At 43.8% G+C, this 24,156-nt stretch overlaps 1 protein-coding gene across 9 annotated transcripts in view; it reads left to right on the top strand.

The window, feature by feature from the left end:
- PDE4D (phosphodiesterase 4D) overlaps positions 1-3,262 on the top strand; it is a 919,557-nt gene extending 916,295 nt beyond the window's left edge. For all 9 annotated transcript variants that reach the window (XM_075269766.1, XM_075269764.1, XM_075269765.1 and 6 more), the window contains one exon: positions 559-3,262. In XM_075269766.1, the coding sequence (XP_075125867.1) occupies positions 559-960 (402 nt within the window). In that variant the 3' untranslated portion in view covers positions 961-3,262. The remainder of the gene's footprint in view (positions 1-558) is intronic.
- Positions 3,263-24,156: the final 20,894 nt, after the last annotated feature.

Raw genomic sequence — 24,156 nt, 5'->3', positions numbered from 1 at the left:
CGCTAGGGTACTCTTACTTTAAAAAGTTGAAGTCAAGTTTGGGAAACCACTTTAAATAGCAAAGTGGCTCCATTGCCTTGATGACCATTGGGGGTCCCAACAGTTAGATTCCCTCCATTCAGGAAGTGATGGCAGATCTTAGCAATATACCATTAGTTGGGAAATATATACCAATGGTGGGAAAATTCCCTTAAGAGAGCAATTCCATTTTAATGGGGGTTATCTCTTTCTGAATACGTTTGCCACAGTTGAACTTGCTAGAGGAAGTTGCGAATGGAGTCTGCCATTGACATCTGTTCTTTCAGACTCCTAGAGGAAAGTCCTAAAGGGAGGACCGCTCTCTGTGACATACATGTGGCCGAATTTGGTATATAAATAGAGGTTGTCTGTATGAGACATTCAGTATAAACAGTATAAAGGGGTGTCATGAAAAAGGAAAGTGATAGTCACTTTGGGTGTTGGATTGAAGAAAAATCTGATCTAAAATTGCTCCTAATGCTATGGCTCAACTAAATCTATCCTGAACATAAGACCATTGTTGTGCTCTTCTTTCTTTAGGTTGGGTTCATAGACTACATTGTTCATCCGTTATGGGAGACATGGGCAGACCTTGTTCACCCAGATGCCCAAGATATTCTGGACACACTGGAGGACAACCGAGAGTGGTATCAAAGCACAATTCCCCAGAGTCCATCCCCTGCGCCCGATGAGCAGGAAGAAGGGAGGCAAGGCCAAACGGAGAAATTCCAGTTTGAACTTACACTGGAAGAAGATGGGGAGTCAGACACAGAAAAGGACAGTGGGAGTCAAGTGGAAGAGGACACCAGTTGTAGTGACTCAAAGACCCTTTGTACCCAGGACTCGGAATCAACCGAAATCCCACTTGATGAACAGGTGGAAGAGGAGGAAAGTCAGACGGAACCTAGCGCACTAGAAGGAGAGCACTCACCAGACACGTAACACGTGTGGAAAGCTTTGTCTCTTGCTCTTTTTTTAAAAAAAAAAAGTTTTTATTTTCTTTTTGAGAAAAAAAGGTTTCCAAAGTGCATGAAACGTGCCGCAACCATGCTCACACCTCACTGTCATCTGCCAGAATATTTGTTGATCAAAATTGACCTAGTTTACTCAGTTTGGCACTCAGGAATTTTAACTGAAATTCATTTCACAGCATTGAGAAGCTAACAGGAAAACTTTGGCAGACGAATACATCACCTACCCGGAACGTTTTTTTGTTTTTTCCTGTTTGTTTGTTTTGTGGAGTGACAACACCAAGGAAGACCATGCGGCCTAGCTTGCGAGAAGCAAACGGCACCAACGGGATTTTAAAATAAAAAGGAGTCGTACAGTGCTTTCCTTTTTGTAAAAAAAAATAAAAAAAAATTCTCATTTGGGGACACGTTGCGGATGGCATAGCAACATAGCAAAAGGATGAGCTGTGGAGATGACATGATTTTCTAATTTTAAGTCTTCCTGATAAAATGACTGAAAATATTAAAAAAGAAAAAAAAAAAAAAAAATCTGCCGCTCTTTGGGCTGCAACATACTCTGCATTTTGTACCATATGTAATACAAAGATTTTTTTTTTTTTTTTTTGTAGAGCTTACTTTTATTATTAAACATATTGAGGTATTCTATTTAAAAAAAAAAAAAAAAAAACTAAAAAAAAAACACAAAGAAAAAAACAAGAAAGGTACATTCATCCGCCACTGATTTTTTTTTTCCAAAGAGTAACTTGCAAGTTTTCAGTACAAATAATGTGCTACACTGGATAACTTCTCCAGGTTATGGATTATTTTGCACCTTAGAATTTCATAGCAATTGATTGGACTGTAGAGATCCATATTCTTTTATATGCTTGTATCTTTCTTAAAGACACTGTCTTGCAGGAAACCCTTTCAGTACAACTTAGATTTTAATCCTCTTTTAATGTTCCGATTAGCACAGAACGAATGCATTGGCCACTTTTTTTCCCCCATCTACTGTGGAAGGTCACCCCTTCATCCTGTACAGGTTACCCAGTCTCAATGTCTCAAACTTTGCTACACCACGAAATAGGGATGCCACTGTCGTGTAGTGGATCGTGTGATCGATGAACCGCTTGTGTCCGTGAATCCGATGTTCCATGCTGAATGCCTTTAACTTTGTCCTGATCTAATTGTCTTATGTGCAATATAATAGCAAGTTAACAAAATGTAAAAAAAAAAAAAAGTATATAGCTGCATCGCACACCTATATGTCTCTACATGTATGTGTGTATATACTGAACAGTCAGGCCTGAAGAAGGGCAGCATTAAACTCACCATCATGCACCAACAAGCATCCGCCAATACCATCTATATTCTATATCTAAAAAACAACAACAACTCTATAATCTATCTCTACCTGTGTAATGTAGCAGTTCTAAATAAGTGGCACCCCCTAGCATAGCTTACGGTACTGCTGACAACGTCTGTCAAGTCTAAAAATCATCCATACGCTGTAAAAAAAAAATAAAAAAAATGCATCTAAGTGCATGCGGAGTAATGTTGTTCGTGTATAATCTTGGCCAAAAATATTTTTGACATAAAGTATATAAAAAAATTAAAAAAAATTACATGAAAAAAAAAAGTTCTTTACAAAGGACTTCAGCCTTCTTCGGTGTAGCCTTAAGTGTCTCTTACTTGTGTTTCACGCCTTTAGAATTTCTCATCTGGCAAGCGAAATTTAGACAAGTCTCCTTTGCGGTTTTTACCTCCAGCATCTATCTGCTTTGACTTAGAAGAACCCACTGTGCTGTCTGATACGTAGGGATTTTCCATTCCTCACATTACTCATCCTGTCGCTCACCTCCTACCCATGGAGTGCCTGGAATGTAACAATGATATAAAAAAAGCAATATTATTTCCAAAAATAAAGGTCGACCTGAAAGGGTTCACAACTGCACTAATGGAAATTGTTTCATACAACAAAAAAATGTCACCCCCTCATTAAGCATGCAAAAAAAAAAAAAATACACGAAAAAAATACAAAAAAAAAAAAATCACACTCATTCTTCATGGACAATCAGCGTGTATGAGAAGTGAAAAGACATCAGTTCGGTCGATAAATCTAGTGCGCTGTAAAATCCTTTTCTTTCCTTTTTTTTCCTTCTATTTGCCAAAGTTTGCATTAATTTTAACCGTAAAAAGTGGCTTTTTATTATTTTTTTTTATTCTCTATTTTTTTTTCTGCCATAAATAAAAATGCAACACATCTGGTGCTGTATGGCAGCAATTTATTTTCTGCAATTTTTTTTTTATTTTTTTTATTTTATATATATATATATATATATATATATATATATATATATATATATATATATATATATATATATTATTTTTTTTATTTTTTTTTTTTTTTTTCCAAGGTACATCATTTTGCTTTCCGAGGAAAAAAACCTTGAACGAAATGGATTTACAGAGTGCCGTGTCAAAGTGCAAAGTGTTTTATTTTATTGTTATTGTTATTATTATTATTGTTATAAACATATTTATTACTTTTGTGCCATTCATAATTTTCCTCACCGGATGACCTTACCTGTAATACAGTCTTGTTTGTCTCTGTTTACAACCATGTATTTATTGTAATGTACATAATGTTAATTGTAAAATACCAGTTATTATTATTATTATTATGACATCCTCCGGAGACGGGCGGTGTTCTTATATCTTGAAACTCTTGGTGAGAGAATGAATATTCTGTATATTTACTCCTGTACATTTTTCTTCTGTATTATAATGTCACCTTAGAGCTTCTTTATGGAAAATCTGGAAAAAAAAAAAAATCTTAAAAAAAAAAAAAATGCTATGGTAAATATAAAAGCTGCAGGTCTTTGGTCCCAGGGCTGTGCCTTAACTCTGAACTATATTTTAACGTGTTTTTGCTGCATTCGGAAGTGAGAGTTGAAGGATAAAGGCTGGGCATTTTCTTGAGATTTTTTGTTTCTTTCAACCATGCACTTTTTTTATTTTATTTATTTCATACCAAGCTAGAGACAATAAGTGAGGTCAGTATAGATTTCTCACATTATCCTACAGGCACATAGCTAAAGCGGTTGTGGTGGTCACACCCAGGCCCTAAAGGGAGACTAGTAGTATAATGATCGTTGGAGGTCCCCATTACAAATCTTACACTGGGGCCCCTTGGAGCTTCAAGTTACGCTTCTATTGTCATACCAGGGTCTTGTGTAGTACACTTCAGAAGTGGGCCATAAAATAGTAGCACTTACTTAAAGGAATTTTCCAAAATTTACAAAAATTTAGCCAAGGCCAGGAAATAAAGATTTAAATTTAAAAAAATCATATATATATATATATATATATATATATATATATATATATATATATATATGCAACTCTTCAAGCCACTGGTCTCTGCTTATTTAGTGTAGCAGTCGCATGTCATACATTATTCATGTGACCAATGCAGCTCATCACTGGACGCGGCTGTCATGTGACATACTGCTAAGGCTGGTGATTGGCTGTAGAGGACACATGAATGACTTATGGCACAGAGGAAGTAAGTAGAGACCACGGGAGTGTTAGGCCTTATGTAGACAACCGTGCCCTAAAAATAAACCTAACGTCTGTGAAAAACGGCCTTGTTGGTCCATTTAAGGGCTTATTCACATGGATGTGACCACGAGTCTCTTACTTTTATGTCTGGACACTAATAGAGCATTTCCGTTTTGTTGACAAATGTGTAAAACCATTCAAAAACACCCGTTATTCTCTGTCATGTGAGTAAGCCCTTAGGCTCGGTTCACATCAGCATTTGTACGCCGAAAATGTGGAGAAAAAAGTGCTGCAAGTTTTTCTCTCCACATTTTTCAACCTTTTCGGCCAGAAACCGAACGAAAACCACGTGGACTCTATAGTCTATGGGGTCCGTGGGTTTCCTAAGGTAACTGTTTCGAACGGTTTGGGGGTCCCCAAGCGGAAACCCAAACGCAGATGTGAACCTAGGTTTTTTGTTTTGTTTTTTTACTTTATTCAGTTTCCTGGTCTTGCCTAAATTTTTGTAAAACATAGAAAACTCCTTTAAATCCTAATATTTATAAAACATCTTTCCGTGTAATTTATTTATTTTTTTCCTGGTGCAAAGGAAAAGAGAGGAAATAATTTTTGAAATTTTTTTTCTAGATAGGTTTTCCACTTTGCCATTGGGAAATCTAATTGCTGTTACAATTGTTACACAGCTTGGGCTGTAGATGAAATGGGAAAGGGGATAAGAACTGGGGATATGTGGTATGGAATTTTCTAAAAAAAAATGTATCCATTTCCTTAGGTTTTATTCCCATTTTCAATAACTTATGGCCTAGCCAGTGAAGTAGGATGAGTTCACACTGAGTTTTTTGGTCAGGATTCTGAGGCCGAATTCGCCTCAAAATCCTGACCAAAGCACGGCTCTCTTTGATTTCAATGGGAGTCGGTCGTTTCTTTTTTCCGGGAGCCCATTTATTCAGGCTCCTGGAAAAAAAAATGGATGTGCTCATTCTTCAGGCGGATTGCGTCTCGAGAATCCGCCTGAAGATACTCCCCACTAGGCTCATTCATTCGGGCCTAATCCGGATCGCACTACCGCGTCTGGATTGCGGTGCACTGCACCGGCATCCAGTTGCGGTTACCCCTTATTTTGGACCGGAACCTGAGGCGGCCTCTGCCTCAGATTCCGGTCCAAAATACTCCGTCTGAACTTAGGCTAAGGGATTTACTCTAGGAAAGTGGAGACGCTACCTCATTTTTTGCAGGTCCAAAAATCTTACTTATTTGAAATGTATCTCTCAATTTATTTTTAGAATTTTGAATTTCATATGGGGTCACGCCCATATATATATATATATATATATATATATATATATATATATATATATACATACCCTAGCACATATATACTGACTATGTATGTGTACATGCAGACCTATACTTTTCATATCTTACATCACATTTTATGTCCTCGCTTCCTCTTTTTCTTTGCATTATCCACCAGAGCAATATTTACTCCATCCGTTTTGTAGGTCACCACATACAGCCTATGTATAATATTACAGGGTTAGCGTAACCCATCGTAGCGGTTTTTCAGTATTGCTGTACTGCATGTATAGGAAGCGTCACGCTTCACAATAATGACACTAATACTAGTGGTCTAGTAATCCAAAGCTTATCTGTTTTGTAGAGAAAGTAATGTATAGCGTAGATACCATTGTACAGAGATGTATAGTTGCACTATTATAATAAAATAAATACACATATCTTCCTATAGATTATTTAAGCAACGGCACGGGTGGAATGGGAGAAGACGCCAGGGGATGAGATGAGCACCTTCATCATCGTCATTCCCGTCCTACGACGTGTCTGATACTGACTGTGTTGTTTTTGTACAGTATATAGCATTGAAGCAACATAGTTCTCTGCCTCAAATGATGGGTGTGTTTTACTAGGCCACCCTATTACGTTGCGTAGGTGGTCATGGTTGGCTACCGAGTCAATTTGGCCAGTTGTCTTTCTCCCATTCAACACCAGATGTGCGTTCCGGCCAGTTAAACCCTATTAGCACTGTATTATGTAACATAACACTATGAAGATTATATTTCATTCCATCACTGCCCAGCCATCAAAGTCGGTGACTGTTCCGTGAAAGGGGAGATTCTTTTTCGTAGGTGAACAGAGCCTCCTTTTTGACACACAAACTGTAGATTTTAGCAGCCCTGGTCCAAAGGATTTTGATCGCTTTTTCTTTTAAACCATATTAAAAAAAAAGGGATTCTCAAACTACACAAGTCCTGAATCATTTATGTTATTTTTGTTGGGTTTTTTTGTATTTTTTTTTCTTCTTTCTGTTGGGTATGTCAGTACAATGGCATCCTGTGTGAACACTGCAATGATTTTCAATGTTTCTTAGCCTCTTTAACAACCTATGGGATAGTACTGTACATCAATATCTTCATATAAAATTTTTATATGCAATGGAAATAAAAGCATGGGTTGGTTCTGCCTATTCTCTGTGTGGATGAGTCTTTGTTCGGGTCTTGGTTCCTGGAATGGGAGCATAAATAATACAGGGAAGAGCGAAGGTGAAGACACAACTTGGTGCAACTCTAGTGGACCCAAAATAGTTCAACTTGGTAGAAATAGGAGTGTGGCTTCTCAGAAAAAGAAGTCAGTCAACCCGAAGGTGTTATCAACTAGGACTGTGGAGTTGGTGTCAGGGTTAGATTTAGGTAAGGGTTAAATTTATTGACTAGTTGTAATTCCCTAGTGCTGCTTCTGTAACCAGGGGGTTGAGGAAAGACCGAGATAGTGAGTCCTAAACTTAACCCAGCCCCTGTCCCTACCTACTGGCCACAACTGTTCTAGGTGACAGCAAGAAACTGGATGATGAATAAGTGACACACAGAACAAGACAAGTTGCTGCATGATAACATAATTCTCTGTCTTACGGGAACATGTCAGAATTTCATGCTGCCTGTGGTAAGGATAGCAATTTACTGACAGGGCCCCTTTTATACGATGTCTCTATGAACATCATGCAGATTGACAACAAAAAAAAAACAGGGCGCTCCCTGTGCAGAATTTTAGACAAACCTTGGAAAAGTTTTGTGAGCAACTGTATAGACGTAACAAAGCGTTGATGGAGCTGCAGTCACTGGATAACGCCAGAAGATATACCAATGGCTGTTCAATCCAAACACACAACATCCAAAAAATTTAAAATAAAAACAGGATACGCGCTCCTCGAAATCGATAGAACAATCTTGATAGGGTAGCAAAAAAGCTGTAATCCTTTATTTATGAAACGTTATAGTTGATACTGGATAGTTGACAGTAAGTAGAGATTTGGTATATGCAGTGGCGTAACTAGGAATGGCGGGGCCCTGTGGCGAACTTTTGACATGGGAGACAGACTGACACCAAAGACCACGACCAGCTGACCCTCCACAGACATTTCTGCGCACACTATTATGCCCCATCGTGGCCCCTGCACACAGTATTATGCCCCATAGTGGTCCCTGCACACAGTATGATGCCCCATCGTGGCCCCTGCACACAGTATTATGCCCCATGAAGGAGGGGAGAACAGCATGACACTGGGGCAGATTGAGGGGAGGGGGGGAGAACGGCATGACACTGGGGCAGCTGAAGGGGGGGGGGGGGAGAATGGCATGACACTTCGGCAGATGAAGGGGGGGAGAACGGCATGACACTGGAGCAAATGAAGGGGGGGAGAATGGCATGATACCGGGGCAGATGAACGGGGGGAAGAATGGCATGAAACTGGGCAGAAACCGGGGGACATGAAACTGGGAACAGAGATGGAGGGGGGGACATGAAACTGGGGACAGAGATGGAGGGGGGGACATGAAACTAGGGGCAGATGAAGGGTGTATATGAAACGGGGAGAGATGGAGGGGGATATATAATTTACGGGTGACTGTAGGAGGATTATACTGTGTGGGAGCACATGAAAATTGAATGAGAATGGGCGGAGTCAACAAAAGTGGACGGAGCCAAGTTTGCCACGGTGCGCTACGAGGGAGGTATGGGTTAGAAGCGCGAGGCCCTTAAAGGGGTATTCCCATGCTCTTACTCACCAGTCTTCGCTGCTGTAAACTCTTCTTTTTTCCTGCATCAATTGGTGGGCGGGGTTTCATATGCAAAGCCAACAGCGAGCTGACGTCGCTTCTATGCTGCTGGCCTTGTGTGCACGCTCCCAATGCAGCTAATAGTACACAAATAAGGTCAGTTTTATAAGTTGGTCAAACACAGCTAACTAGTTTAAAAAAAAACGCCTCAAAAACGCATCTTTAGGGCTAATTTTTTCAAAAAATCATGGGGGAGGGGGGACCTCCAGACCCTCCATTCCCTTGGGGGGTATTCCATACCCCACAGACCCCTCGGTAAGTAGGGCCCCACCAAAGTCAATTGCCCAGGGCCCCACAAAGCGTGGATCTGCCACTGCAACCAAGAGTGAACAGGTTAATGGCTGGATTCTCACACTACCCCGTAACCACAAATAATACAATTCCACATTTTAACCTTCATGTCTTTATGTCTTCTTCGAGCATGAGCCCCTATTTCTCAGCTTCAGACTGGTTGTTATTAATGCACAATGACACATTAAAGACGACTTTCTGATGCTACTAAATAAAGCAGGTACCAGTTTGCCCCATTAACCCCAATTCTAACAAAAACAATGGAGTATGATTTCAGTGCAGGACTCTCTACCCTCGTCCGTTCATTATAATTATACTGTAGAGTGCCCCCTGCTGACCTCCATGTCATATACATACGTATACACGGTCACCAGGCGGCAGATCATTTAGATGAACTATAAATGATTGGTTTATTTTTTTAATAATTAAATCTGCGGCTCAGCATCGGAGGTAGAGAAGTGACACTTTCCCTCATGAGTCAATGGTCTCACCCTACGATCAATGTATGACACAGTCTGCTTAAGTGACTGAAAGTAAGTAATGACAAATTCATTTCCTCTACATGCAATGTCCCGAATTAACCACAAGCGGCGGGGAGCCGCGCGCCTTTTAATTATATCTTATATAAAGAGTTAATGTAAATGTCAAATTTATATTGAAGAATTCCAAAATCGGGCCAAATATAAGAAGTTATCCTGAGTGTTATTAATCCAGGGGAAGGTGTCTCATGATGTGATACACTGCCAGCTAAATTTATAACAAGACTTCATCACTCGCTGCATCATCTTCACAATACACCGCATCTCCAAATACTTCAATTAAAGGGAACCTCTCTAGTTCAACATAGAGCACTGCATGTTATAGAGCAGGGGGGGCTGGGTAGATTGAGATATAGTTTTATGGCAAATGTTTCAAAGTAACATTTATTCTATTAAATCCCTGATTATTCTGTGTTCAGGAGTCCAGTGGGTGGTCCTATTCATTGATTGACAGTGATTTTTATATGTGCACTCATACAGAGGAGGGTTTGGATCACCCAGGCATAGAAACAGCATAAATTAACATGCTTAAAACACAAGTTGTCGTGAATATCATTTCTATCAATCTGCTCCTCCTGCTCTACAAATTTGATCTCATGTTTAATATCACAGGGCGCATTACCTTCCCCAGACAGATATTGTTTACGATCTAAACATGGGCCATACCATTATCAGTTTTCAATTAAACATTGAGAATATGCACATATCACTGTAAAAGAGGCCACACTTAGCCACTACCAGATGATACATGGCTGTGAAAGATACCAGTATATGATAGAAACAGCACTGGTGCAAAATGCTAATAAAGCAACCACTCACACACCTACAATCCATGAGGCAGGGTAGGCCAGCATTTCAGGTGCACACAGATAAAACTCATACAAGGTGCTGTGACATAATGTGAGGTATAGCGCCAAGGAACAAACTATCCATTATATACGTGCTATAAAATTAGACGCGCTGTCCAGCACCTTTATACATGCACCCCGTTAGTACCACACCCTGTAAAAATAACAGGGGCTGACTGCATCCAGGTTAAATAACCATGAGATATTAGTCAATATTTTGGTCAAAATACGCTTGCAAACCAATGTCAAGGTTCTTCATGCAATATGATTTCCTAACATAAAAGATATATCATTGACAAAGGACATCATATAAAAAACATATCACTGATAAAAGTCCAAACTTACCTGATGCCAGATAAAACATGGCTCTGTTCTGGAATCAGGCAGGCCAACAGCATATGAAAGAAAGAGCACACGTGCAAAATGCTAAAAGAGGACCTTTCACGTCCTCATGTATATGTGGTTTTATATACCGCTAGAAGGCCAACAGTTCACTGAATTTAGTGCACTGGCAGCTTTCCTGGCATGTGCCCTGGTGCTGGAGATATCTGTGCTGTTAATTTCTGCACCAATATCTCCCCACTGTCAGAAGGGCTGGCCTTACACCTCAGTATCATTGCTGGCCATTAATGAGTGGCCCCTCTGACAGTACAAGTCTATGGAAGAATACTGTGAGGGGTGACGTTCCTCACAGCTCAACAATGACTCTGAGCGATGAGAAACGCCTTTCTGACAGTGGGGAGATATCAGTGCTGAAATATATGGCACGGATATCTCCAACGTAGGGACAAATATTGGAAAAGCGTACAGTGATCTGAATTGTTGGCTTTCTGACAGTATATAATGCCGCACATCAAAGAGGACATGAAAAATCCTCTTTAACCACTTCCGGACCGCCCATAGACTATATACGTTCGGAATTGCTCCGCTGTGCCTCCACCCCCCTCCTGTACTTTGCTATGAGGTCCTGCTGTCTATTGACAGTGGAAACCTCATAGCTTTGCCCAGAGACCAGCTTCTGTGGTTTCTGGGCATACGATCGCTGTGACAGCCTGTTACAGCGATCAGATCGTATGGTGCATGAGCAGAATATACTCCTCTGCTCCACTGCACCTCCCCCTCCTTCCCTCCACCCCCCTTGCACACAGCTCCAAAGTCTCCACTGAACAGCGGAGACTTCAAAGCTTATCCGGAGACCAGCCTGTGTGGGCAGGGCCGCCATCAGGAATTTTGGGGCCCCATACAGCCTAAGTGTCTGCCCCCCCCCCCCCCCCATTTTAAAACTACTTTAATTTGCGACATACCAATTCTGTATTACATTTCCCTTTATTTAGCAGCTTTACAAGGCTTAATCAGATTCTATTTGCAGGTAAAATCTGCTATGTGTGACAGCGCCTATAGAGAGCCAGCACCATCTATAAGAGCTCTCTTAATAAATCCTCAGGGCTTTTTCACATTGCGTTTTTGGCCTCCCTTGTCGGGATACGTTGGTAACCAGTCAGAATCAGCTGTCAACTTATCCCTGCACGAAGAACTGGCCATTAAAAAAAAGGGGGGCCTGCAGTTAAGTGGGGAGCTGATTGTGACTGGTTACCAACATATCCCGGCAAGGGAGGCCAAAAACGCAATGTGAACACTCCTTTAAAGTGAAAGTCCCACCCCCAAACAGGCTGCTATGCTAGTAACATAGCGGCCTACATAATTATTAATTCAAAGCACACATACCTTTGGAGCTATTGTGTGCTTTGTAGTTCTCCAGCTAAAAACTTATATATTATATATTATTGCCCCAGACGTTCCCTCTCCGCAGTGCCGCACACCCGATGCCCCAACAATCCCCCTTCCCCCCCGTCCACCTTCTAACATCTTTCCACTGCCCCCTGTACCCATACCTCCCAACTTTTGAAGAACCAAAAGAGGGACAAAATGCGCGCCGCGGCAAATTTAGCACCACCCACTGTTATGTTGACTCCACCCATTCTCATTAATTTTTCATGTGCCCGCACACAGTATAATCCTCCTACAGTCACCCGTACATTATATGTCCCCCCTCTATCTCTCCCCCAGCTTCATATACACCCTTCATCTGCCCCCAGTTTCATGTCTCCCAACCCAATCTCTGCCCCCAGATTCATGTCCGCCCATCCATTTCTGCCACCAGTTTCATGTCCCCCCCTCCATCTCTGCCCCCAGTTTCATGTCCCCTCCATCTCTGTCCTGTTTCATGTCCCCCATCTCTACCCCCAGATTCATGCCCTCCATCTCTACCCCCAGATTCATGTCCCTCCATCTCTGCCCCCATATTCATGTCCCCTCCATCTCTGCCCCCATATTCATGTCCCCTCCATCTCTGCCCCCATATTCATGTCCCCTCCATCTCTGCCCCCATATTCATGTCCCCTCCATCTCTGCCCCCAGATTCATGTCCCCTCCATCTCTGCCCCCAGATTCATGTCCCCTCCATCTCTGCCCCCAGATTCATGTCCCCTCCATCTCTGCCCCCAGATTCATGTCCCCTCCATCTCTGCCCCCAGATTCATGTCCCCTCCATCTCTGCCCCCAGATTCATGTCCCCTCCATCTCTGCCCCCAGTTTCATGTCCCCTCCATCTCTGTCCTGTTTCATGTCCCCCATCTCTACCCCCAGATTCATGCCCTCCATCTCTACCCCCAGATTCATGTCCCTCCATCTCTGCCCCCATATTCATGTCCCCTCCATCTCTGCCCCCATATTCATGTCCCCTCCATCTCTGCCCCCATATTCATGTCCCCTCCATCTCTGCCCCCATATTCATGTCCCCTCCATCTCTGCCCCCCATATTCATGTCCCCTCCATCTCTGCCCCCAGATTCATGTCCCCTCCATCTCTGCCCCCAGATTCATGTCCCCTCCATCTCTTCCCCCAGATTCATGTCCCCTCCATCTCTGCCCCCAGATTCATGTCCCCTCCATCTCTGCCCCCAGATTCATGTCCCCTCCATCTCTGCCCCCAGATTCATGTCCCCTCCATCTCTGCCCCCATATTCATGTCCCCTCCATCTCTGCCCCCATATTCATGTCCCCTCCATCTCTGCCCCCATATTCATGTCCCCTCCATCTCTGCCCCCATATTCATGTCCCCTCCATCTCTGCCCCCATATTCATGTCCCCTCCATCTCTGCCCCCAGATTCATGTCCCCTCCATCTCTGCTCCCATATACATGTCCCTCCATCTCTGCCCCCATTGTCATGCCGTCCTCTCCATCTCTGCCCCCATATTCATGTCCCCTCCATCTCTGCTCCCATATTCATGTCCCTCCATCTCTGCCCCCATTGTCATGCCGTCCTCTCCATCTCTGCCCCCATATTCATGTCCCCTCCATCTCTGCCCCCATATTCATGTCCCTCCATCTCTGCCCCCATTGTCATGCCGTCCTCTCCATCTCTGCCCCCATATTCATGTCCCTCCATCTCTGCCCCCATTGTCATGCCGTCCTCTCCATCTCTGCCCCCAGTGTCATGCCGTCCTCTCTCCGCCCCCCGTTTCACGTTCCACATTACACTGACTGACTTACCTTCTCCTTCGTTCCCTCGCAGCTCTCTGCGCGCCTCTCTCTCACTGGCGCACAGTTATAGACGCGATGTGACGTAATCACATCGCGTCTACAAGCCAGTAGCGGAGGCGGCGAAGCGAGGAGCTGACACAGGTCAGCTCCTCGCTTCAGCCGCATATGTGACAGCGAGAGAGGCACGCAGCGGCGAAGCGAGGAGCTGACCTGTGTCAGCTCCTCGCTTCGCCGCCGGCTACTGGCTTGTAGACGCGATGGCTGAAGCGAGGAGCTGACCTGTGTCAGCTCCTCGTTTCGCTGCTGCCGCCGGCTACTGGCTTTTAGACGTGATGTGATCATATCGCGTCTACAAGCCAGTAGCAGTGGCGGCGGCGAAGCGAGGAGGTGACACAGGTCACCTGTGTCAGCTCCTTGCTTCAGCCGCGTATGTCTTCGACTCAGATCTGCGTCCTCTGGATGCAGATCTGAGTTGAAATAGGACATACACAATGACTGCTACGGGCGCCAGGGGGCCGGCAGACGGTGGCGGGCCAAAACTGGGCCCCTCATTTTTCAATTTGGCCGGGCCCCTGACGCCAGTACCAGTAGTACTGCCCTATCGGCGGCCCTGTGTGTGGGTGTGTGATCGCTGTGACAGCCAGTCACAGCGATCACAAGGAAGTTTGTCACAGAGACAAACTTCATTGGCTGAACGCTGATCTCCCTCTCCTTTAGCTTATCAGAGAGGGAGATCAGCACTTCTGCCTCCACCCCCAGCAATGCTCCGTGGTCAGCTGTCAGAAGACAGCTATGATCACAGAGTTTTGCCCAGAGACCACCCTGATAAGGCATAGTGGTCTCTGGGGCATGTGAGCACTGTGACAGCCTGCCACACTGCTCACATAAAGTAATAAAAGTATATAAAGTGGCTACCAATCTCCCTCTCCTCAGATCCTGACAGAGAGGGCGATTGGTAAATCACTACACATACACACACTCCCCCCACCCTTTAGTGCCCCCCACTCTATTCTATCTATCTATCTATCTATCTATCTATCTATCTATCTATCTATCTATCTATCTATGCTTTTTTATCTATCTCTCTATTTTTATACATAAATTCATATTTTTTGTGACCCATAAATAAAGATTATTATTACACTTTGAGGCTAAAGCCCCCCGGTCCGTATACGCAGCACTGAAGCGCTGCGGGAAGAATCGCTGCGTGAACGCATTGTGGTTCTTCCCGCAGCGATTTGAAGAGAAAGTTCACAGAGTTTTCCTCTGCGGACTTTCTCTTCCCATTATATCTACGGGAAAGCAGCCGGTATTTCCTTACATATAATTGACATGCTGCGATTTCCAAAACCGCAACAGATTTGCAAATCGCGGCGTGTCTGCTCTGCGATCTTTTCCGCAAAGTGGGCATGGGATTCGCATGAATCCCATCCACTTTGCCAGCACTGTACAACGCCGCCAACACTGTGCAACGCCCTGGCCTCAGGGTGCAGAAACACAGCAGTTTGCACACCATTCATTGCAGGCTCTTCTGTAGGCCCAAATAATGGATAAAATACTCAAATGTGGTATTAATACAAACAGCAGAAATAAGAAAATATATTTTAGAATCTATATATTTATTGCATTTTTTTTTTTTAGGCTATTGTGTATAAATGTAGGAAAAAGCATTTTTTTTACACATTTTTTACCCTTTTCCCTGTATTTTTTTCTAAAAGGTTAAATTTATCACTTATTTTGTTATAAAACGTGAAAGCCAATTATGTTCCGAGAAAAAGGAGACCAAATACATATAGGTTGGCAAAGTAATAGAAAAACAATTTGCAGTTAAACTGGAACATGGCTAAAACCTGAAAATGTGCCTGGTCTGGAAGGGGGGTAAAGGATCTGGTATGGAAGTGGTTAAAGAGCAACCACTCACACTCCTACAATCCATGTTTACAAACATTGAGTATATGCTACAAGTCCAAAAATACAGTATGTGGACACTGCATTGAAGTAGTACATGTGTCAAACACGAGGACCACAACGTCTCTCACTAAATTCATTCACGTTTGCTGGAGGAAGTACTCGGTGCTGGCCCGCGAGGTCTCTCATTTCAGTCACTTTCACTGGAAGCCCCACTTGGCAAGGGGGCACCAACTGCATGGGGAGCGAGGACGCCATCTTGTCAGGCGGAAAATAAGTAGTTCCACATCAGTGTTAATAAAAGATGAGACAGTGAATATATGTTTGTGCTTTAAGGATAAAAAAAAACAAACAATAAATCTTGTGTGATATGGGGCAGGGTAAAGAAGTACAATATTAAAGAGGTTACATAAAATGAGAGAAATCCAAAGACCAAACCAACAACTTCGACACCTCTATTTTCCCACAGCCTGACTCCGACACCGCTGTAAAAGATTGATCAACATGATTCATTTTATTTTGACTCTATAGCCCTGAAGAAAACATGACTTCTAGCCTCCAAAACAGCGCCACATCTGTCCACTGGTTGTATGTGGTACTGCAGCTAAATTCCATTCTCTTCATTGGGGCTATGCTACAATACCACACACAACCCATTCACTCCTGAGGATACATGAATATAATTTCTAACACGGAGAAGCTCGATCTAAGCAGGTAGACTGACATCCCCAGATCTAGACTGCTAATGTCTAGGACTACATAAGGAACAGACCTTATCCCGATGTTCTTTCAGTTCTGAACATTGTGTAATGTGTCTGTAAATAACCTAAATCATTACAATATTGATCAAGATGTTCTATAGGAGTAACCAGGCAATGTATTGAGCAGTGAGGAGCGCTGACTGACCGTGCACAATATTCACCTACGTTTTGCTATTGTTGTAGTTGAGGCAATAACATTCGTCAAATAAACGGTACAATTGACTGGAGCCCTGTGCCCTATGGCGATGGTACATACGGTTTCATATATCCAATTTAAGAAAGATGTAGGAAACATAACACATTGGAACACAGTGCTTCTGGTTCTTAAAAAGGTTGTACAGGAGTACAGAAAAAATAAGGCTGCTTTCTTCCAAATACAGCATCTTGCACTGGTTGTGTGTGGTACTTCTAATGAGGCAAAGTGAGGCGGCCGCCTCAGGCGGCACCATCACTGACTGCTTGGAGGGGCGGCATTGTTACTATTTATTTAACCTAAACCAGCCAAGACAAAAAACCAAAGCTGAACGGAACCAGTCCTGGGCTGGCTTAGAAGACCACTGCATCTTGGTGCTGGCGGCAATGCTATGACATCATAGCGCCTCCTGCGCTGAGATGCAGTTATACGGGGCCAGAAGAGGAGGCGGTGGCTCCATCAAGGGATTGTAGGTAGGTGAGGATAACTTACTTTTTTATTTTTTATAATAGGCGGTTACCTGCTGGATTAACCCCAGCAGGTCACGGGCACTATTTACTTACCTATCCATGACCCACTCATGGTAGCCTCCAGTTCCCCTTCTTCTATGGGGTTCAGAAGAGGAAGTGAAGGGGACTATGAGCAGGAGGAGGAGCCCAGGAGAGGTAAGTAGCATAGGTTTTCATGTTTGTTAGCTCCCCTGGGCCTCCGATCATTATACTCTGGGGTCTGAAAAGACCCCAGAGTATAATAATAGTTCATGGTTGGGCCACTATGGGGCATAACACTATGTACAGGGTCCACTTTGGAGCTTAATACTGTGCGCAAGGGCCATTATGGGGCATAATACAGTTTTCAGGGGCCAGTATGGAGCAAAATACTGTGTGTTCAGGGGCCATTATGGGACATAATAGAATGTGCATGGGCCACTGTGGAGAATAATACATCTTCGGTCTATCTAGCTCTCTTCAGCATTCTCCTTGGTCTTCTTCTGCCTGGCAACTGAGGTCACACGGCTCAGACATCACTGCTGGGGCCTGTGATTGGTCCTCAATGGTCACGTGGGGGCACGACAACATCATTACGCCAGCGGATCTCATCTGATCTCTGGGGACCTCAGTCACAGTATGGAAGCTTCCTGAAGAGGATGCTGGGCCCAGGAAAGGTGAGTATTAGTATTTTTTTTATTTAGTCACCTCCCCTTGGCTGGCATCTATTGCCGGGTCTCTTTCATTAACAATATGTGTTCCACGACTGCAATCATAGTAGTCCCGACCATTTCCAGCTGACTCCGTGCCACGTACTCCTCTGGGCCCCCGGTCATTAAGCCACTGTCCCCAATATGGCTTTGGTCGCAGTACTTGCATACATTGACAAATCAGCAACCAAAACTGCTAAAAAATGTTGCAGTTTGCAATGCACAAGTATGCAGGACCCGTTTACTTGGGGAGTGTTTTTTGCTATGAGGTTATTACGCACATTCACTATTGCTGTACATAATGTCGAAGGCACTCATCTAGAAATGCACCCCTAATCCCATAATGATCCTGTTCAATCCCGTGGCCTGTCATGTATCTCCACCCTTCTTATTTCCATACAAACGGCAGAAGGGAGTTTATCGAAGCATAAAATACTTGACAACATTAAGCATCGCATAGATGGAAATGCGACTTTTACAATGTGTTTCTTCCCGTACACAATATATATGTATCAAAATCATGCTAAGATCTATTGTATGGAGTATGGAAGGCCGTAGCTACTAACTACATTGTCATTATGTACTTGACAAACTACATATTATAGTATTCATTGACGCAGTTCTGTACAGATCATTGATAGTTTAATTATATAGTATTGTAGATTATAAAGGCCGCTGAAGGAAGGCATGTGGGAGGAGGCTGCTATATGAAGTTTACTACAAAATGGTGCCGCTTAGGATGTGGACATCGAATAAAGAACAAAATAACATGACGCTGTACCATATATTATGTGGATAATCTATATATATAGTTCTAGTTATATATCTTATACATATTTGTTTACTAGCATTACCCGCAACTTCGTCTGCGCCACCCTTAGTCCCTACCTAAGATGTATGTGTTTCACAGTATGTAATGAGTTTTTAATGTGTTCTAGGGAAAGTGGGTTTTTTTGTTGTTTTTTTTTAGGTTTTTATTTTTGGTCATTTTTTTGTAAATTTGGTTTCTGCATTTATTGCACTCTCTAGGGGTCTCGAACCCCAGGGTGTGTGATTAGTAATGCAATGCATTACAATGGTAATGCATTGTAATGCATTGCATAATACCGGCGCTTCGATTGCAGGCCACGTAGCACAGCCTGCAATAGAATGTCATGCATTGCATAATACCAGCACTTCTATTGCAGGCTACGTAGCATAGGCTGCAGTAGGAGCGAAAGACCGACAGGCCGGGGATCCTGCGCAAGGCTCCCGGCTGCCATAGCAACGTGACACCGACCCCGGAGCTTGGTCCGTGTGCCAGCGCAGAGAAGGAACATCGCAGTGGCCCACGCGCTGACGGAGGACGTGGCGCCTCAGTCATCTGTGACTGAGGCGCCGTTAGGGTTAATGGGGACAATCGTTGCGGACACCAGCCACCCCCCACTCCGCTGGACTCACCTTGTGCATGCTGTCCAGGCGGAAACATCTGCCGTCATGAGTGGTCCTGTATAGCTGGCCGGCATGCCGGCAGTGTGTAGGCAGCCTGGGATGGCAGCAGTGGGTGGAACATGCGGGCTGCCGCCATGTTGACTACCGTATCCCCAGTCAAATGCCCCTCCCACACTTCGCCGGCAACGTGTCGTGCCGCAGTGCTGGCTCCATAGCCCGCCCACACCCTGCCATGCACCAATAGGAGGTGCATGGAAATACCTGGACTGGCATAATGCCAGCTCCTACAGCAGAGCCGGAGTGAACTTTTGAGGGTCGTGGTGGCGATTTGGGGTGAGTGACCCACATTTAGAGTACTCGCAGGGAAAAAAAACACAGCCCTCCAGCATATATTGAAGAAAATCCAATCTTCAATGCATGACACTTGAATGTAAACGTATAATATTGGAACACTCACTTAACAATGTGTGGGATCCAACGCACAAACTTTCAAAGATTCCTCCGACTCGGAACATGAATACACATATGGACTTGTGGTGAAAGTGAAGTTCAGCGAGACCCACTTGATTAAAAAACTTGAATCTTTATTTCATTGTCCAATTAAAAAAATGCAGATATACAGATGGTACAGACATAGACCCTGATGGTATACCTCAGTAGCAGGTTATACGAAAAGCAGCGACACGTTTCGAAACTACTGTTTCTTAGTCATAGCTGTATATTAGCTAATATACTGTACATTCATTATTAAAGGGGTTGTCTTGGATTTTTTAATTTGTGACCTATCTGTGTATGAATGTCAGATTGGTGGGGATCAATAAGGTTCACACACAGATTAGTTCCATCCTATACAAAGCATGGAGCCTGAAGCAGATGGATCTGGTCCCTACATAGTGGCTGGCCACCAATAATACAGCTCAGCGGCGCCTATTGAAGTCAATGGGAGCTGAGCTGCAGTACCGGTGCACGGCCACTATACAAGGCACAGAACCAACTACTTCCAGCTCCATGTTGTGTATAGGATGGGCATTGGATGCAGAATGTGCGGTTTACTGCCCATCAGATATTTATGGCTTTTCCTAAGGATAGGTCCTAAAATTTATAATTTTAGAGTATGTCCACCATTTTTATAGGTTAGCGATAAATGCAAAGCATGAAACTGGCTGCCTGCAAATAAAAGTATGATATGTCTTCTTGTAGGATGAAGATTCCAGATTGTTCAATAACTTACTGTAGGCCTTGGACACGGCTCTGTTTTTTTCTATCTTATACATAGCCAGCTAGCTTTCATTAGAGCAGAGTTTCTAAAACTGACGGACTTACAGAAATCTGCGAGCAGCGATAATGAAAACAGCCGTATGCAAATTAATATTCTAAAAATAGCTTTTCTCACCATTTAATGCAATGCAGGCACAAAGCCCTCTGTGAATAGACCATATATAGGGGCCGCCGTAATCTCCTGGCAATTCTGATTTGTATTCCGAGCATATCTGGACAGATCATAGATTGGAATTGTATTAAAGAACAAAAAAATAAAAGGGAATGGCTCATAAAATATATAAAACTTATCAACATTAGCTATCGTAGGAAAATCAGGCTAAAAACTATAGTAAATGCTCTGAATCAAAATAGTGCTAGTGTTTCCATGGCAGTATACATTATTAAGTATATTTTGGCGAAAACATGACGTGCGGGAGTCTGCTGTGTAGGGTTATTTTATCTGTTTGCCCAGGGGTGAACCTAGTCTTTGTGCCGCCTGGGGCGGATGTCAGAGAGCCCCCCCGGGAGGAGGGGCGGCGCGGAGGGGGCGGAGCCTAGCGAAAGGGGCAGATTCGAGGGGGCGGAGCAGGCGGCGTTAGCAGGCAGGGAGAGGACCTGCTCTCTGCTAAGCGTGAGGGGCGGCCACCGGAGCAGCTCTGCGTCCACAGGGCTGCCCCAATCCACTGCTCGGTGACGGTGACGCTAAGCCAGTCCAGGACAGCTTGTCCCAGACTGGCTTAGGACAGCAAAAATGCCGCGGTCGCTTCAGGTCGCCTCATGAGAGCTGCTTGCCAAATGCCTGTTCACTATATACATCTGGGTGGTTGGCAATTTATTCTGTAAGGATATACCTATAGACTGAAAGAGTGCTGCTATGGGAGCAGCCATGATGCGGTATTCTCCTGGAATGGTGGTCATGTAATCCACTGGGGGGGCCAGGAACTGGTCATGTGATCCACTGGGGGGGGCCAGGAACTGGTCATGTGATCCACTGGGGGGGGCAGGAACTGCAAGAGCTGCTGGGTCCAAGAGTACCCATATCATTTCTGCCCCGTATACTAGGAAGTTGTATTCCTCCTGCGACTGGTGTCAGCAAAAAAAAAAAGAAAAGCCCCCAAATATATTTTATATGGAGGAGCACAATGTTTAAAAAACAAAACAAAAATGAAAACAAAAAAATAAAAATAAAGTAAGAAGAGTTCACCACTACCATGCCCACCTCAAGTTCGATTCCCTCCTTCAGCAACATAAAACATCCGTAATGAAAAGGTAAAACTATTAATAAATTTAGTAGTATTTTTGGTCTAAATTTTTCTTTTTTTTTTAATCTCGCTTTTCTTCCCCCTTTTTCTATTTTTATCTGAATGTTACATAAAAAATAAAAAAATATGCAAAAAATTAAAATGATAAAAAATAAAACAATATGTATCACTGAAAAACAATGTAGGTCAGGAAGTGGATAAAGGAACGCTGTCATGTTCAACATGTTCTCCCATCTGCAGACAACATGTTATAGAGCAGAAGATGCCGGGTAGATTTATATATAGTTTTTGTGGGAAAGGTTTAAAGGGAACCTGTCAGGTGAATTTGAGACACTAAACCAAATAATAGGCCATTATCAGATATCCCTATTAGAGATGAGCGAGTACAATTCTATCGCATACTATGGTATTTGAGATACTTGTACTCAGGCGAATACCACGTGGTAAACACAGTAAAAATTTGATTCCCCTCCCACCTTCCCTGGCGCTTTTTTTTTACACCAATAACTGTGCAGGGCAGGTGGGACATGAAGTAGGACAACGTAGGCATTGGAAAAAAAACGTAAACAGTCATTGGCTGGCTAAATCAGTAGCAGCAGCAGCAATAAATAATAATAATAATAATAATAATACTGGGACTTGAGCGTGTTAGATGCCCCCAGACATGCTTCCCCTGCTGTGCCAGTTGCATTCCAGAGGTGTTGGCATCATTTCCTGGGGGTGTCATTGTGGACCTGGTGACTCCAATTAGTCGAATTTTGGTTTCCCTGAAACGAGCATGTTTTTTCCATAGAGTATAATGGGATTCGATGTTCGAACGAAGAGTCGAATATTGAGGTCTACTCAAGTCAAATTTCGAATTTTCGAATATTTCACTACTCGCTCACCTCTAATCCCTATATAATTTCTATTTTTTTTTTTGTCTGTTTTTTTTTTTGTCTAATGTTCTCTGACTCATCTCTGGTGCTTCCCACCCATGTGCAGTTCTCCAATGAAGCCTCTCATGCCCATCCTCTCTCCATCTAGTTCTCTGCAGCATTCTCCTTAGTACTCTTCTACCTTCGACTGTGGTCACACACTCCAGAGATTGCCGCTGGGGCCTGTGATTGGAGCATGGGACGTGGGGCGTGCTGACGTCATTATGTCGGAGCTCCCCACATTATCTCAGTCCAGGGGCGTAACTTGAGGGGGTACAGAGGGCACAATCAAACCAGGGCCAGGAGTCTTAGGGGGCCCATAAGCACTGGCATCAGTATTGAGAGCTTCCATCTGTCCCATAAACCAAGGAGACCCCCAGATTACCCTAACCATACTAAGGTGGATTAAACTCCTTAGCACCCGTAACCATCACTATCAAGAATTCACTGTAGGGATGAAGTAGGGGGCCCAGGACAAAAGATTGCACCAAGGCCTACAAGACTTTAGTTAGGCCACTGCCTCAGTCACATGTGTGAAGTGCTCCGAAGAGGATGCTGGGAACTGTCGAAGTCTCAAGAGAGGTGAGGCTTTTCCCAATCGCTATCATGGTGCTTCGGGACCCCAGCCAGTGGCGTAACTACCACCATAGCAGCAGAGGCAGCTGCCACAGGGCCCGGGACATTAGGGGCCCCAGTGACAGCCGCTACCGCTGCGTTTTTTTTTCGTTTTTTTTTAAATAGGCCATTACGGGCCCTATTTACTTACCGATCCTGGCTGGGCCAGGATCGGTAAGTAACACCACAGGCCCTACAAAGACTATTATTATACTCGGGGGTCTTTGTAGACCCCCGAGTATAATGATCAGAGGCCCGGGAGAGGTAAGAAACATAAAAAACTCTGTTACTTACCTCTCCACGATCCGGGCAGGCTTCGGCCTAGTTGTCTGACGTCCCATGACCCCGGCCTGCGTCCCGGATCATGTGATGTCTGACGTCCTTGAAGAAAGATGACAGGGGAGGCCGACAGCGTAGATGCCGGGGGATAGGTAAGCAACAGTAGTTTTTTATGGTTTTATTCCCCCAGGTCTCCAATTATTATAATAATTGTTTATGGGTGTCCACAGTGGGACATAATACTGTGTGCAGGGGCCGCTGAGGGAGATAATACTGTGTGCAGGGGCCACTAAGGGACATAATACTATGTGCAGGGGCCACTATGAGGCATAATAGAGCGCGCAGGTATGCGGAGGAGGGGGTCGGTCGAGGTCGTTGGTGTTGGTCGGGGGGGGGGGGCAATGTCAAAAGTTCGCCACGGGGGCCCCGCCGTTCCTAGTTACGCCACTGA

The sequence above is a fragment of the Leptodactylus fuscus genome, chromosome 1 (genome assembly GCF_031893055.1).
Source record: "Leptodactylus fuscus isolate aLepFus1 chromosome 1, aLepFus1.hap2, whole genome shotgun sequence".
Lineage (NCBI taxonomy): Eukaryota > Metazoa > Chordata > Amphibia > Anura > Leptodactylidae > Leptodactylus > Leptodactylus fuscus.
Note: the sequence above shows the minus strand (reverse complement) of the source record. Positions and strands in the feature narration are given on the sequence as shown.